Source organism: Asterias amurensis, chromosome 7, assembly GCF_032118995.1.
Source record: "Asterias amurensis chromosome 7, ASM3211899v1".
Taxonomy (NCBI): domain Eukaryota; kingdom Metazoa; phylum Echinodermata; class Asteroidea; order Forcipulatida; family Asteriidae; genus Asterias; species Asterias amurensis.
In genome coordinates, this window is record NC_092654.1 from 11,456,785 (window position 1) to 11,474,004 (window position 17,220).

At 38.4% G+C, this 17,220-nt stretch overlaps 2 protein-coding genes across 11 annotated transcripts in view; one reads left to right on the forward strand and one right to left on the reverse strand.

Annotated features, from left to right (window-relative positions):
* Positions 1 to 15,502, forward strand: part of LOC139939322 (oxysterols receptor LXR-alpha-like) — a 133,386-nt gene extending 117,884 nt beyond the window's left edge. For 5 of the 7 annotated variants that reach the window (XM_071935102.1, XM_071935105.1, XM_071935100.1 and 2 more), the window contains 8 exons: positions 2,607 to 2,882; positions 3,781 to 3,921; positions 4,550 to 4,752; positions 5,835 to 5,864; positions 6,990 to 7,085; positions 7,591 to 7,743; positions 8,493 to 8,718; positions 9,361 to 15,502. In XM_071935102.1, coding sequence (XP_071791203.1) covers positions 2,607 to 2,882; positions 3,781 to 3,921; positions 4,550 to 4,752; positions 5,835 to 5,864; positions 6,990 to 7,085; positions 7,591 to 7,743; positions 8,493 to 8,718; positions 9,361 to 9,599 — 1,364 coding nt within the window. In that variant the 3' untranslated portion in view covers positions 9,600 to 15,502. Of the gene's footprint in view, positions 1 to 365; positions 607 to 2,606; positions 2,883 to 3,780; positions 3,922 to 4,549; positions 4,753 to 5,834; positions 5,865 to 6,989; positions 7,086 to 7,590; positions 7,744 to 8,492; positions 8,719 to 9,360 lie in introns of those variants that run through there. The other 2 variants (XM_071935106.1, XM_071935101.1) reach the window with 2 other exon arrangements.
* The window catches only part of LOC139939324 (uncharacterized), a 30,019-nt gene continuing 25,986 nt past the window's right edge, over positions 13,188 to 17,220 (reverse strand). For all 4 annotated transcript variants that reach the window (XM_071935108.1, XM_071935111.1, XM_071935109.1 and 1 more), the window contains one exon: positions 13,188 to 17,132. In XM_071935108.1, coding sequence (XP_071791209.1) covers positions 16,992 to 17,132 — 141 coding nt within the window. In that variant the 3' untranslated portion in view covers positions 13,188 to 16,991. The remainder of the gene's footprint in view (positions 17,133 to 17,220) is intronic.

Consider the following 17,220-nt stretch of genomic DNA (forward strand, 5'->3'; position numbering starts at 1 on the left):
GATTAAAAATAATGGCGTAATGTACATGTATGTCTGTCTCGTTACATTACCGTGAGTCCGATCTCTTTAATTCCTACGTGATTGATTAATGGCCAGACATTAGACCATTAAGCTTTTAGCCGTTGATAAAAAAAGAATTATAAATTCGCTGTCCCTTAAATCAATATACAACAGATAAGAACAGTATCAAACCATGTAACGAAACATCTCTACTAGAGGTTTCTCGATTCCAGGAGCTGATTAGGACTAAAGTAAATAGTATTTTCTAGAGAAACCTCGAATAGTAAATACTCTTAATATCTGGACTATCTATCAAGCTGATAGTATAGAAGCGATGTATCCAGTGCCCATATGGGTCGAGCCACTCACTCTTAAAATCCAGAGCCATTTTGGATGAAGTTGTTTGGTATTGGACCTAAACAACTGTGAGTGTGGATAGTGCTGCATATTCGGTGTATTCTAAACATGTTTCTGGGGTAACTGCGATGAAGTTTGTAGTGATGAACTTTTGGAGTTATGATTAGAGCGAGTTGATTCTATGTGATTTATCGGATTTGGAAAACGCCTGGGTATCGTCTACATACGTACATGTAGAACATGGCCAAGGTGCGTGTGTATGTTAGATGATAGTTTGATAGTAGTACTCAGGGTAGGAACATTGATGAGTCATGTGTTGATTTGACTTCTTTCTTTTTCAACAGATTTTCACAAGGTAGACTGTCATGTATTTACATGGACAACTATATAGACCTTGTCTTTCATTTTATGTGCGACCATAGTTAAGAAGATCTACTTTAACTTGAGGAAGACCGATGGAATAGGACTTTGCTTCAGTGATCATGTGTTGGATTCGACCGGCAGTTATTCCCCCTACCCCCCCCCCCACACACTATTTGCCGAGAATACCCTATTTTAACATTATGTTTCAGCTCATACATGAAACAGACCTTAGGAAAGTTGAACCAAAATCATGCAAATTTTCTGCTTCTTTCATTTTTTTTATTATTTTCTTTTTTATTATAAATATTTATAAATGACTTGTGGCACCCAGACAACTTTTTTTATAGGCTCTGGGAGGCAACCATCTGTGCTGCATTTGAAAGTAAATTATTACAATTAGTAAATGTTGTTGGTAATGAAACCAAGGATGCCTATTAATCACTTAAGCTCCGAAGCCTGTAAGCATGGGTTCTTTCTGTGTGAACCAGAAACACAGGGTTAAACCCTTACTCTTCCACGGCAAGTGTTCTTGGTTCTAACACAACCATGTTTGTCAAGACCGGGACTCGAACCCACACTCTGCTATTAATCAGAAATACCAAAGCTTGAGCTTGGTTCTCTTAACTGCTCTGTCAGGTCACAGGATAACTTTTGTTTTACAAGATCAATATTCATCATGTTGTACCATCTTTCCAGCTGAGATTTCTAAGAAATTGTCCTTATTTCTTGAACTTTCATAAACATTTTAAGGGAAGCTTTTGCTATATGCGGACATTGTGTTTTGTGCTTGGAAAAAGTACAAAGACCCTTTAACCTTCAAGTTTTCTTGAAAATTGCAAAGTAGTCACCAAAGTCTGGAAGAAATAGTTCTCATTATGTCTAAATCTGAAGGTCTGTCTTTCTGGTGAGGCACAGAGTCTGTTAACTTTCTGAATTGTAGCATCTGAGATGTTATGGGTCTAGAACTGATTGGGAACCCATTTGCCTGCAGTTTATCTTTCAGGAATTTTTTAATTTATCTAACATGTATCGCATTCTCGACTGGTGAAGAAAAGTGTATGAACACAAGATTTGGTTTTCTTCTTGGAGACAGCCCTGAATTGGTTGCAAGAAAGGTTGTCTGCCGTGACATTGCCCCTTTTCCCTCTGAGATCATGTGATAAAGAACTCCTTAAAAGGAGTTCTTGTTGAGAATGTTGTATAAAGTTATCAGCCTGAATCACGCTATCGTGCCATCATGTTATCTCAAACGTGCCTTACATTGTTGAATGTACTTGGGCCATAACAATGTGATATAGAGTCTGATTACACATGAGCTTGGAAAATAACTTGTATTGTTGACGTGTTTTGATCATTGCTTGGGAACTAAGTCTAAAGTTGTTGGAATTTCAGGTGATGTGTGTTTTGTAGGTTTTTTGTTACGTGGTAAAAATTGCGCTGGTGACTGGAGTTAGCTCTTCTCTGTATGTGACGAAAGAATACCTTTCTAAACAGTCGCTGCTAGGTGTAGCTTTTGCTTGTTTGTGATCTTCAACCAATTGTTCATTATTAGTTTGTTGAAAACCATCGCAACGAACATTTGGATTCACTTTACCTGAATATTGGCTTCAATCTCCGTTTTCATAATTGTGTGAGTTTGAAAATATGTATGGGCCAAATGTTCGTAGTGTTATCAGCAAACTTTGTCAACTGATTCTTAAGTTGACTTTAACAAATTATTTCTTTCCATTCTCTCCACCTTTTAAGTTCTCGCTGATGTTTTATGATGTGATTCATCATTCTTTACTGTCACATTTCTCAACCTCCTCTCACGTTATGCCTCTCATTTGTGACACGATTGTTTCTATCATTTTCCTTATTGTCGATTTTGTTTTGCTTCTCTGCAGATTCTGGGTCCAACTCGGTCATCGTTAAGAGGGAACCACCGGATGATGGCTATGACATGTCCCCACAGTATAGCAGTCAATACACACCGACCAGCTCAATAGGGAGCACGTCAAGCTCCGGAACGCTAATCAAAGAACAGATACCTGACGGAGGATTCAGCCTGTCCAAGAAACGGAAAGGTCCAGCGCCCAGGATGGATCTAGAACTGTGTTTAGTATGCGGGGATAGGGCGTCAGGGTTTCATTATAATGCATTAAGTTGCGAGGGTTGTAAAGGTGAGTTTGTTTGTTTGTGTTTATAGGCCTTTTCTGACATTACCAATAAGACATTTGGGAGTTAGATTTGAATAAGTTCTGGTACAATGACTTGTTAAGTCACAAGATACCGCTTACATTTGAATTCCTCGGACTATAGAGACAGTTGCTATGTCACATGGTTCGGGGCAAGCTTTTGCATAGCAATCTCCAGATGGGCAAACCCTGTATTTGCCATACAATCCATTTAAAATTGTGTATGCGTGTTCACCGTCTCTCACATAACTACGCAAAAGCTTGCCCCAAGTCATGTGACATAGCAACTGTATCTATAGTCTGAGGAATATAAACATAAGGGGTGACTTCATTGTATCAGACAACACTCAAATCTAACACACAAATGGCTGGTAAAGCAAGGGTTCCTTGCTTAATTTTAACACAGTTGCACAATTTTACAAAATGCAGCTCGTGAAAGGACAACATTGTTTCTGCTGTCCATACAGGAAGGCAAATTCAAGAAGGTTTTCGATAGGGACCTTGGACGGTTAAAATATTGTTTTCCTTTCACTCGAAGGGCAACTATTAAAACTTCACAACCGTGCTAAAATTAAGCAAGGGACCCACTGCTAATATACATGTACTGTTGTGTGAAATGCTGGTATTTTGGCTGGTAATCCATTTACTGGTCAGCAACATTGTTTTGTGCGTTAATACTTTTGGTGCTTTTAAGAACAGCTCTATGAATTTTGGGCCAAGGTACTATTAGCTGTTTTGCATAATTGTGGATCCAAAATCTTTAAATCTGTGCTGTCTTACAGCAGCTGAAATACAAAATGTGATAATTTTTATGTACCAAATAATAAACCACAATTTTTCTTTGTTCAACGCCAAATCCTCTTTTTTTTTCTTTTTCTGATAGGTTTCTTCAGGAGAAGCATAACAAAGAATGCTATCTACAAATGCACGCGAGGCGGCAACTGCGAGATGGACATGTATATGAGAAGGAAATGCCAGGAGTGTAGACTAAGAAAATGTAGAGAGGTCGGCATGCTACCAGAATGTGAGTTTTAAGTACCGATAATCACGCAGTTCTTATAAGCCCTTTCACACTTGGCTCGGTGTCCCCCTGATCTACCCAAGCAAATTGGCATACCCCGGGGAATAGTCACCCCTGTTCTGGTGTAGCGGTAAGCAGTAAAACCCTGGGGTATTCTTGAAATGGGCAACAGAATTCCCCTGGAAAGTGCGCTGGGGTAACCATTGGTAAAAAAGCACCTTGGGCCTCCTTAGGGCTGTATTCCACGGGGATAAGAGATGCAGGGTGAACAGGGCTACAGCTCTTGCAAGTACCCATGTACTCCTTGGTGATGAGAAGCAATTACAGTTAAGTGTCTTGCCCATTTATACAAGTTTCACAACCGGGATTCGATTCTATACTTGACTGCAGCGTTAGACCTTAACTTTTTCAGTGACTGGCCAGCAGGACCAGCGAGCTTGTCGTTACTGGTCCGCTAGCTTTTTCACTGGTCCATATTTTGGTATACCAGTTGGACAGAATTCTGTCTTGTCCTAGTGTTTTTTAACTGGCATTTGGCCACGGGACCACTGTTAACTCAGCCAATGGAGCTTGAGTTTTGATGCTCTATTATAATAGCAACAATATCTTCTACTTGTCTAATTGCCTCCAGGTTTGTTAACGGAAGAGCAATGCAAATCAAAGAGGCAAAGGAAGATGATGAGGAAAGCTCAGGCCCAGGCTGAGATGAGCCCTCAGCAGAGTGAAGATGAGAGTCCAGTGCTCACAGACGAGCAACGAGAAATCATTGAGAGGCTGGTTGTAGCTCATAAAGATCTGGAAGTCCCTGGACCAGAAGATCTCAAGAGTTTGACGGTAGGCACCTTAAAGATTAATCCAACTTCCTTAGATTTTTTGAGGTTTTTGTATAAAGCTCGGAGGCACGATAATTGTTTACGGTTTATCTGAAATAGAAGCTTTCCTGGAAAGTACTGAGTATAAAGTGCTCACATACATTGGTGTATATGGGTAAAACCAAAATGAATATTCTTTATCCCTGATGCAACTTAAACATCTCTTAAATCTTTGCAGTACCCGCTGCTAAAACATAGGATCAAACAAACTGCATCTAGCCACCGGGCAATCTCGGTGGTCTAGTTGGTATGACACTGCTCTAGAATTGCAATGGTCGTGGGTTCAAATCCCACCCTAGTGATAAATGGGGAAAGTACTGAGCCAAAATGACGGTTCTTCATCCTGATACAAACTGGGCCATCTCTTAGAAGCTTTCCTTTTTACCAAAATTAATGTAAGATGGTAGCAAGCTGTGTATCTTAATTTTGGTTTTTACCCATACACCGATGTGTGTTAGTACTGTATACTCAGTACTTCCCGAGTCCTGTGAAAAAATATCACAGGCATGTTACTCACACACATCGGTGTATGGGTAAAAACCAAAATTAATATTCTTTATCCCCGATGCAAATTTAACATCTATTAAAGCTGTGTATCGTAAAATCAAATTGACCCAGTCAGTTTCCCTTTTGGTTTTTTGTTTTTTGTATATAAAATAAAAAGTCACATTCCCTCAAGGTGATCCCCTCGCTGCTGCTTTCCAGGTTGTATCTGACTGGCACCCAAGATGTTGTCTAAAAGGGGAGACCACCAACATAGGGCTATGCATTCAGTTAGCCCAGATTTTACAAACTTTTGATGCTCATGTTGCATGAAAATTTTTATCCCCCCGGTCACTGTCCCACTTTTTATATCTTTTTCTTCTCTGAAACCATATCAGCTCCCTGTGGAGTATGCAGAAAATGCTGCCAAGAACTAAATCAATCCTACAAACCACTATGAGTGCATTTTTCCACAAATCAATTTCAGAGACACAGATACTTGTTATTGTTAATTGATTCTTGATTCTTTTTTTCCCCTGTTTTTTATTTTTTATTTTGCAGCCGTGGAATGATGAAAACAAAGAAAAAGATGTAAGTAGAGAAATATGTCTGTATATTACTTTCTGATAAAAAGGTGGTGACCCCACATCATACAGGTTTGAGAATTTTCAGACTTTTATATGAATTCAGAATTTTTATAGTCTGTATTGTAAACAAAAGATGCTGGGTTTTTTTTCTTTAAATAAAGCAAGTCAAGCTCTTTGATCTACTTCTGTAGTTGCATGGATACTGTTTCTAAAATCTCCTATTGTGGAAGTGTCGTGGCCGAGCGGTTAAGAGCACCGAATTCAAACTCTGGTGTTTCTGATCAGCAAAGTGTGGGTTCGAATCCCCAGCGGTGACACTTGTGTCCTTAAGCAAGACACTTAGCCATTGCTTCATCCTCCGGATGGGACGTTAAGTTGTTGGTCCCGTGTTGTGTAACGCACTTAAAAGAACCCAGTGCACTCCCAAAATGGTAGACCATGGGCAGATGTCAGCTACTAGTGACGTCAGTGCAAGAGAATGATAGAGAGAAGCTTCATTTTCATTTTTTACTAGTGATGTCAAGTTACTTCTAAACAGTATTTCAGTTCTAAAACTTCTTCACTGAATATCTCCCATGCGTTAAAAGCACTGGACACGTTTGGTTATTGTCAAAGACCAGTATTCTCACTTGGTGTATCCAAACATATGGATCCTAAAATAACAAACCTGTAAAAAACTGTGTCAATTGGTCATTGGAGTTGCAAGAAAATATTGAAAGAAAAACGCCCTTGTGTCAAGTTTGTGTGCTTTCAGATGCCTGAGGAAGGCTTCAGGTCTGTAGTCTTTCTCAGACTCAAATACTTTAGTGAGAAATTACCTCTTTCTCAAAAACTACGTTACTTCAGAGGTAGCTGTTTCTCACATTGTTTTTTACTATCAACAACTCTCCATTGCTAGTTACCAAGTAAGTTTTTTTATTGTTATATATATTTTGAGTAATAACCAACTGTGTCCAGTGCCTTGAAATAGGCCATGTTTTCTGAGACTATTGGAGAGTTTGTTGGCTCCAATTTTTCGAAGATTCGACATTGGCCTTGTTGAACTCAGAGGTAAATCCACAAAAGAAGAATCTTTGACCTTAGATGACCCTGCCCTGTTGTAAACCATTTTTTCTTCTTTTTATTGCAGTTAACCCAGGCAACCCTCGCAGAATGTTTCACAGCAAGCAAAGTTGAAAAAACTTTTAAGCTACACGTAGAACCGTGTAAAGATGGCGAGGGAGTGGTACGTACCCACCACTAGAGGGCGCTGCTTGCTGGCAGAAGCCTTATGATTACTATAAATAATAGCCATTTTCACACCCAAAGGGCGTCTCTAAGCACTTCCAACATTATTACCACTAATCACTAATCATTCCTTTAACCATCTAAACCCCCATGGTTGTATACAGCCATTGCAACAAATATGCAGTACTTTTACATAGCTGAATCAATCACAAGAACCATCTCTGCCCTCACAGGTATCTATTTACCCCTGGGTGGAGAGAAGCAATTTTAATAAAGTTTCTTGCTCAGGGACTCAAGTTGTCATGACCCTGATTTTAACCCACACTCTGCTGAACAGAAACACCAGAGCTTGCGTTCGGTGCTCTTATCCGCTCGGACCATGACACCCTATGTTCTTGTGGAACATGCATGACTATTAGATGCTCCATTATTGAAGTTTCTTTTGACCCAATCAAAAGAGAAAAAATTCTGACACTGTTTTTTTATTGTCTTGTTCCATGCAGTCCGGTGAAGAAGATTCCACAGAAGAGATACAGCTCAGGTTTGCACACATCACAGAGTTGACGATCCTTACCATTCAGCTCATTGTAGAATTCAGCAAAAGAATACCGGACTTTCTGGGTCTAGGGAGAGAGGATCAGATTGTTTTATTAAAGGTAGCCTTCGTGATATGCCCTCCTTTGTTTTATTTAAGATTTGTTTTCCTTCTTTGTAAAGCCCGGTTCATACTTCCTGCGAATGCGAACGCGATGCGAAATTTGACGTGAATTTGACGTCACAACTATGTTTTCGCTGCAATATTCGTAAGAGAGTTGAGCACAACTCAACTGCTGCGATTTATTTGTTGTGAATTTGTGACATCAACATTCGTTTCGCACTCGCATTCGCGGGAAGTATGAACCGGCCTTTATTAGCCCTTTGCGTACTGTATCTCTTGTCCCTGTGGATTACAGCCCGAGGCCTGTATGTTTCAGTTTTAAAAGGCAAGGGCATCAAGGTGTTTTCTCCTCTTGGTAAAAGGCAACCTATGAGCAAACTGTACATTTCTAATGGAGCATTTTAAGGACACTAACGCAATGACATGGGGGCATGGAGGCAATTGCTTTCGATGCCTCCGTGAAGTATCAGGTCTGCAGCCCTGGGGAGTTTCAGGACTTTTTTTACCCTACTGTTACCCTGGCGCACTTTCACACTGTGTCCTTAATCCACCGGGTTCCGATTGCATGTTTCAAGACTACCAAATGTATGAGGGTAATTGATTCCAAAGTCCAGCATGTGCAAAGGTACTGTCCCCCCAGTTTTGTTAGCCCATGTGGCGGGGCAGACCAGAGGTAGTTGCTTCTAATGCCAATTTGTCACCCATTCAGTTGAAATATTCCTCCTTTTTATTCTCTCCCTTCAATAGGGTTCCGCCATTGAAGTTATGCTCCTGAGGACGGCGCTACGATACGACAAAGAGCAAGACGCCATCATGTTCGGCAACGAGCAACCCTACACGAGGAAACAACTCCAAGAGGGCGGTATAGGAGACCTTGTGGATCCCATGTATAACTTTGCACGCAGCATGTCTGAGCTAGACCTGGACTATGCTGAGTATGTCCTTCTCATGGCAATAACGATACTCTCCTCAGGTGAGAAATTGACTCATTCTTTTGACTTAAAAAAAACAACCACCATTTTATGCCAGTTAGGGGTGTGTTTAGCGGTCATAACCCAAAATTGTTTCGATTGGACTTAACCATTGGTTGATCACTGGCCATTGTTCAAAACGTTTATTGGTTATGACTGCAAAATGTACCCCTGCCCAATATATGGCTAAAAGATGCTCTTGGTAAAGGGCTACAAGATGACAAATATTAAAGATGAACATATCTCGGGGGAGCTGGAGGTAGGAATTGATATTCCTCTTAAAACAGTCTGGGTGAATTAAGCGCAGCACGGAAGGTGCTTGCCTGTGCTTGCTAACACAATGTCCGGGTGGATATTCACGTTAGCTGTACGACTGACTGCAAACAACTTGAGGGCACTCCATACTTGTTCCGGGCATTTAAAAATGTCCAGACTTGAAAAGTTTGGCATATATGGCCTAAGGAATATGCTTAATAAATGGATGTTATTCTTCAAGCTCTTATTCATTTTTACCTACCAGTTTCTATCAAGTGTAGAATATTTTCTCTTACGACTTGTGCAAATTCGTCTTTCCTACTGGTTTCTACCAAGTTTAGAGTAATTCCACTCATGACTTATTCAAATTCTTTTTTTTTTATATATAGACCGGCCGAGCGTAGAAGACAGGGAAAAGGTTGAGGAAGCACAAGAGAAATACCTGGACATGCTCACCGCCTACCTGAAATTACGACGGCCAAAAGAGACTTTGATTCTTCCGAGGGTCTTGATGAAACTCACCGAACTACGGTCTCTGAATAACAGCCACTCGGAGTTACTGTTCCAATTGAAGCTGAAAGACCAGAGAATCCCACCGCTACTCAAAGAGATCTGGGATGTACAGTAACCGTCCCCGATCGGCCCAAAATAAACACCAACAAAATGGCAAAGGGGACCAGTGAAGTTATAAACAACTATTATTATAAAAAGAAAGAAAAAAAATTGACGTCGGTTTATTTTGTTTTGTTTGTTCTGTTTGGATTTCCCATCGGAAGATGTTGTTGTTTGACATCGACACTGTAAAGAAAAAGACAGAAGCGTAGTGATCGTCTGGCTGGGAATGCGGGTAACATCATGTGACAGTATCGGCCAATCACTGAGGCGTATTGTTGTGACAGAATATGACATCATTTCAAACACTTTGTGGTTATGTGATGATGAGGAGCCATTTTATTAGTCACATCTATGGAACCCTGGAGGGATAAGAAAACAAATCTTGTTTTTGGTGACAAGTAAATCACACGCAGAACATGTGTATTGACATAAAGGCTGAATTAACTAATGCAGATATACCGCCCTCTATGGGAGAGAAGTGGTTGCATGGTCAGATCGCAACACTTGAAACCCCGCGTGATGTCCCAGGCATACTGTCACACGGGGATTATTTCAACCATGTTAACCAATCAATAGAGAAGTTGTATTTTTCCTGATTTCCTGTTGAAATCAAATTTCGGAATAAAGGGAATAAAAGTCAACTACGAGAGACACTATTGCAATGCTGCACATCAGGGATGCGCTCCTGTTTTAAGTTTTTGTTCCCATGGCAACCCTCCCGCCTCAATGATGCACCCAGCGGGTCTGACGGTGGAGCCAGGTTCAAAACCCTCCACTGACAGCAACGTACTCCACCTCTTTAATGTATAAATAAACTGTTGGTTCGGCCTAGGGTTCGGAGTGCATCAGATGCTGATTAACGTTAACAGCAGAGGGCGCTATTCAAGTGAACTTTACAACACCTACTGTAGTCGGAACATCTGCAGCACACTTTGAGGCTCGTGAATTACGCCAGAGATCTTCTGTTGAGCTCGCATACATAATCACCTGGCTTTCATGGTTCTGGAGATTCGCAGTTGAAAAGCCGCAGACATGCGTATGACATAAAAGGCAACACCTGGGAACTACATGTAGTCTATTCCTATGGTTGGAGAGCATTGGAGCTGATTACTGTCAACAAGAGAGGGCACTATTCAACTGAACTTTACAACACCAACTCTCTTCATGGCAGTAAGTTCACAGAGAGCCCATATTATTATTCAGAGAGCATCGGAGGTGATTAACGCCAACAACAGAGGGCGCTATTCAACTGAACTTTTACAACATCACCCCTTCTCATGGCATTATTTTCACACAGTGCCCACTCCTCTTAAAAGCTGCAAAACGGGGGATGTCAGTTGTTATGAAAACTAGAAAATAAATATTATGAGTTGTTACTTTTGTTTTTTTAATTAATTTGTTGCTGTGGCTGAGCTCAACTAGACATGTACATATTGAATAAATTCATCACAGCCAGTTAATTGTAATAACCGAATGATTAAACCGTCTAATGAGGTACAGATGTATTTAAACATTGCCAATAGTAATATACCCCCTCTGTTGGAAGGGAAAAAAAAACGTAATAATGTAAATTAAAACGGAGTACAAATTCCCAAGGTTTTTTTAACATGGATACTTGATCATTTTATCCAGTGCCAAACGTAGTCTATTTTAGATGGGGGTTTCTTTTTTTAGAGTGTGGTCCAAACCCTGTTTATCGTGTAAACACCACTATGTGTATAATAATCTAATAATCTAATAATCCTCAAACTCATATCAATCATGGTTTCCTATGCACTTTGTGATGAACAAGTCGTGAATATTGTCCAAGAATAACTTGTAAAGATTCGTGTGGGGGGGGGGATTTTTTTAATAGAGAGGTATGTTATATATAAACGTCAGTTGGGACGTCATCAGCAATACAATGTTAAACATGTTTTCTGCCTGTCCCCAGCTCCCCCCTTTATCATTTTCATACAAATTAGAGATTTTTTTTAATGAGATCAGAGTTGTGTATTGGGAGAGTTGCAGCATGGACATACCAGTTTTTATGAGGTTTGCGGTAGCACCATGTGTAAATCTCTTTTGATTAGTGGTGGTTCTGAGAAGAACTGGTGGTTGAAAACTCAATGTTTTGCTCAGTATACTCCGATAGTCTTTAGGAGTGTGCTGGATGCTGCTTAAATACTGCCTTGGAGATTAACTTGTAATCTCCATGACGCGCTAAGACAGGAACAGGAAAATTTGCAAAACCAAATGTGCAGTCTAGTCTGGCAACCCACGTGTGCATTTCGTTGAACGAAAACCGCCTCTAATCACTCTCTCAATACACGACTCTGAGTGAGGTTCTCTGAATCTGCCCTCACGAGTCTGAAAATGTCCAGTTTGTGAAAGTCCGGTAATTTTCTGGTTTGCCATCGAGAGTTTAACAACTGGCAGCCTCAAATGCAAAGCAAATAATCCTATAAATTTTACACAATCCCATTCAAACACTGGATGAAAATAATTCCAAACTTTTTTGTTTGGGGGGGGGGCAAACAAAATGTTTCCAAGAATATGGTTGACATATTTTGAAATTCAATGTCACCAATCCCATGGGCACAAACCATTTAATAGATAACTTTGTATTCAAAATTCCACCATAGAGGACTTCATAAATGATATTTTCTTTTGCAAATGCTGTGTCAACCCTCTCAAGGGATAGTCTGATTGAAACCAAATCAGACAGAATCAATTCCCTATCACCCAAATGTTCCTTGATTGTGAACTAATAATACCCTCATTGGCTCAGTGTTGATCATTTATGTTGCATTGACCCTATAAGTGATATTTTCCCCTGCTTTTATGGTAGAGTGCATCTACAAAGACTATAGGTACATCATTGGGAATTGGGCCACCCATACTGCGTGTAGATTTAATGTGTGTAAATAATCTCTTTCTCAATGGTGGACATTTTTACCACATTTAATTAAAAAAATAGAGTAGATTTTATGGATACTTTTTTTAACAGTTTAAGAGGTTTATCATCGTAGGCGAATTCATTGGAGTGTTGTGCATTGATTTTATTAAAAGTAATTCTAAATAATTATAGTGTATGTTTTTTCTATCAAGTTTGTGGAACTGGTTTCAACTGGTCAGAACTGGTTTGAACTGGTTTTTACACAGTCCACCTGATAGGTATACAATGGTGCAAATCACCAGAGGTTGTGGAAGTAAAGTTTGAAACACGGAGAAAGTAACAACCATAAAAGAAGAAATGTTGTTTGATAGACTCCCAACTGGTAACCCAACTGGGAATGGGAACCCATCTGGGAATGGGAACCCATCTGGGAATAACGCCCCCTTATTGCTGCAACACTAATATCATATTCATGATAAAGTATCTAAAATCTATCTCTCCTGTGCTTCCTTGGTTATTTTACTATGTTTTTATTTTACAAAAAGATGTCTTGTAAATATAGAATTTTGTAAACTTTCCTTACAGTCAGATGTCTATGTTTTGCAATCACCGGGTAAAAAACCCGGTGGTTCTCTATTTTGTTTTCTTTTATTTTTCTTCTCCTCAGCTGGAGTAGATAACTTTAGACATTTAACGTTTAAAAATGAACACAGTAAACATTATTTAAAGAGCCCTTTAAAACATTTGGTTTTATTTTTTTCATCAAGTAAAGGCCATTTTTGTCAAACGTTTCTCAGAAAATTTACAGCATGCATGCCGACATTCATTATTATCATCCAATTATTATTTTGAAAAGCCACTTTTTATATAAACTTGCACATGGGATTTTAAAGATTTAGGGAAATTACATAAGATTTAGAAATAATCAAACAGCAATGGTTTCACGAATACACATTATTTAAACTTAACTTGCTCTCTATGAAGGGAAGGGTTATAATAAGGAAGATGTTATAAAAATATCTCTAGCAAAGATTTTATTTACTATTAAATTGTAACAATTGCTAAAAGCTAAAGACACGTCTTTTGTTTTAAAGGCAAATACAATCATTTGTAACCTCACAATATCAGAACCATCATAGAAAGCTCATGATTGGTCTTATAATTAAGAACCAATTGTTACATTTTTATGTAGTTTTAGGAATAGAGATGACATGTTATGCCAGGAAATGTTCTCACATGAACCCACTGTTTGTAAAGTGTTTGTTTTGATTAGCGAATGTTTTGGACAGAGGTTTCGTTATAGTCTCCAAACAAAATCATCACACATGATCGTCAGGAATGCAGCCTTCAGCTGATTTCAAAATTTTTGTTTTGTTTTCGTTTCTCTGCTGTGAACTTGAAAAAGCACAGTACAAAGACGTTAATGTGCCTGATTTTTGACAGCCTTATAAATGCATGTCTGGATTGTAGATGGTATAGTAGTAGTTGATAAGTATTGTGATCTCTATTTTACCGACTGAATATAATCTTCTGTCACATAAAGTGATACATCTTTGAGGTTCGATAAAGCAGTGTTATTCAAGATCTTTCCTCAATATCCAGTGCTGCTTATAGATCTCATTGTAGTCTGCAGTGACTTGTCACAAATGAAGCCATGTTGGTTTTTGTTCTAAGATCATTTCCAAAACAAGGCTAGGTTTCAGTTTCACCTTGGGCTTCAGTTTCACTTTGGGCGCTGGGTGTCTTTTTAAAGGAACACACTGCCTTGGATCGGTCGAGTTGGTCTTTGAAAAGCGTTTTGTAATCGTTTGTTATAAAATGCATATGGTTAGAAAGATGTTGTAAAAGTAGAATACAATGATCTACACAAATATGCCTCGAAATTGCGTGGTTTTCTTTTAACCTCGTCCACAAACACGGTCGGCCATTTATGGGAGTCAAAATTTTGACTCCCATAAATGGCCGACCGTGATAGTTTGCGATGTAAAAGGAAAATCGTGCAATTTTTAGTGACACTTGTGTGGATCATTATATCCTACTTTTAAAACATCTTTCTAACCATATCATAACAAACGGTTTCAAACGCTTTTATAGACCAACTCGCCCGATCCAATGCAACGTATTCCTGTAAGTCATCCACCAAAATTGCAAAGTTACTGATGGGAGCGCAAGCCAAAGTCATATTGCGTAAAGGGCCTATTCAAAGTAGTGTACTTTAACAAAATAATGCTGATCTTTGTTTTTGTATGAAGTAAGATTTGGACCTACCTCTGTTGATAGAAAAACAAATGTTGGACTGCTGCTCATTTTGTACTTCTCTTGAAAAATTGCCTCACAGATCAATCCTACATTCAGTCAATATTTTAGAGATCATGTACTAAAAGACCTAAGATGTCATTTCACACCGATTTGTAATTCACTCATAAATCCCTTTTTTATTGGTATATTCTGACCATCTTTGAGTGATAGTGTTTCTAGTTCCTAAGTTAAGAGTTTTTCCTTCACCAGTAAAACATGTCAATATCCCACCTTAGTAATAAATAAAGTAACACTCGATGCTGACTGCATATTTTGTATTAATCTGTATATTTCTTGATACAAATGTTCAAGAAAATCAGGTAAAAAGATTAATGTAATCTGCTTCCACAAACTCCTCTAAAAGACACTTATTCCAAGCTCCTTCAAGATGAGAGTTAGCATCTAAAGACTAAGCAAGACCTCACAAAAAGTAAGGGTATAAACATCAATATTTTATATCAAGTGATTTCAGCAAACTGCGTCTTCAAAGGAGCTTTTGACCAAAATTTGAAAATAAATGCTGGACTTGCCACTTTTTTGTTCTTATATGTTTTACTGAAAGTTGATAAAATTGCAAGACCTTATCCATGTGGTATTTTTTTCTTCAAATTTTGATTGAAATTTTATGAAATAGTGCTGTTCCCCCTTGTGATTTTTTTCAATTTTTGACTCAAAATGTATATAAATAAAATGACCCTTGTGGTTTTTTTTTCTAACTTCAGTTGTGACCCAAAATTTATTTAAAAAAAGCCAGATTTACACCTTGTGTGTTTTTTCTTCAGTTTTTGGTTGAAATTCACTAAAAATGCTGGACATGGGTTTTTCTCAATTTTTTTTAACAACAATTTGATTAAAAAGTTGGACTTCCCTATGTGTTTTCACTCAACACAGTTATTGAAAATGTTTACTCTCATTTTGGAGGAACCAACTAGTCAAGTAGTTTTCCATGTAGTTAATTCACGTTTGTTTTTAACATCCAAGCTTATAGTTAAACATATCACAATCCACCGGACTGGTTTTCCTTAATACTGAACAATAATGTGTACATTTTCGGTGAGCATTTCTGTATTGAGTTATTATTTGGGGGTATCTCTATGAATATTAAAAATGAGGCAACGTGTATGTAAATAAGTATGAACAATCATTGCATATGTGTCAAGTTTATTAAATGGTTTGTGTTTATCTTATGTTCCTCGTAGTTAGTACATTAATACTATGCATAGTTACATAAACATTACTTTTCGAACCCAAGATTAATGTCTAACAAAACCATACATTATTAATGTTATTTTCATTTAAATATTCATTTTGGGGCCTTTTAAACATAATTTCAATGAGTCTAAACAAAAAAAGCCTTACAGTATTAATTAATAATGTATACTGTTTCAAAATATACCAATATAGGACTTGGGATGACTGGGATTCGAACCCACACCATAATGACTCAACTACCAGAACTTGAGTTCGATTAAACGGTTTGGCCACAACAAGGCCTCACTTTCATTATAATACTTCGTCAACATTGAAACAAGATTGCGGCACCATGATAAGGGAAGGTTAACACTTTCCTGTGTACAGACAAGATGGCAGTTTCCTTTGTATCTTCTCACATCCAAGCAATTTTCTTAAAAAGCGTTTGCTTTTTAGAATCACAAAATTATTCTACTCGTCCCAGCGCATGACGGAACAACCTAAAACACTTGAAAATAACGGTGTTTATTGAGACATGTGCATTAACACACATTGCATAGATATGGAGGAGATTTGAGACGGACTGCATCATCTGTACGCAAGGATGTAACATTGTCTTAACACTACAACATAATAGGGACTAGCTATTTGCTGAAGGCTTACCCTTCATGGAAGCTCCAAAATTCACTTTCATTAACGAGCTGTCATACAAAGGCAAGAAAGAACAAAATTGGTAAAGTACGACAAATCTAACAGAGAGCTTATCATGTACAAACAATATATAACCTTCTGTGTAATACAGAGCTTAAAATAACTTACTTTCTTAGAATCGGGTAATAAGTGTGAAATACTTAATCAAATCAATGCACAAATTTGTACTCGTACAACAAAAGAAACAGAAAAGAATATGGTAAATCACACGCAAAATTTCCTCCTGTTGCGCACGCTTTCTCGGTTACAATCTTATGATATCATTTTTATCAAAGAGAAGGAATAATTACACTTCACTATGTACATTTTGTTATAAGAAGAGCGCCCTCAAGCAGAGACGGCCGTCATCGAGTTGCGACTCTGATTGGAGTAGCGTTGTGATTGGTTGGAATATCGCTGTGGAAGTCTTCTGCCCTGAGGCCCCATGGTACGCTTGTAGGACGTCAGCTTGGGTTGTGTTACTTCCATCTGATTGGACAAGGGAAACGAGACGAACAATTAGTGGAATAAATAATGAACAGTTCTGAAATATATGCTTTATCACACCAAAGTTATA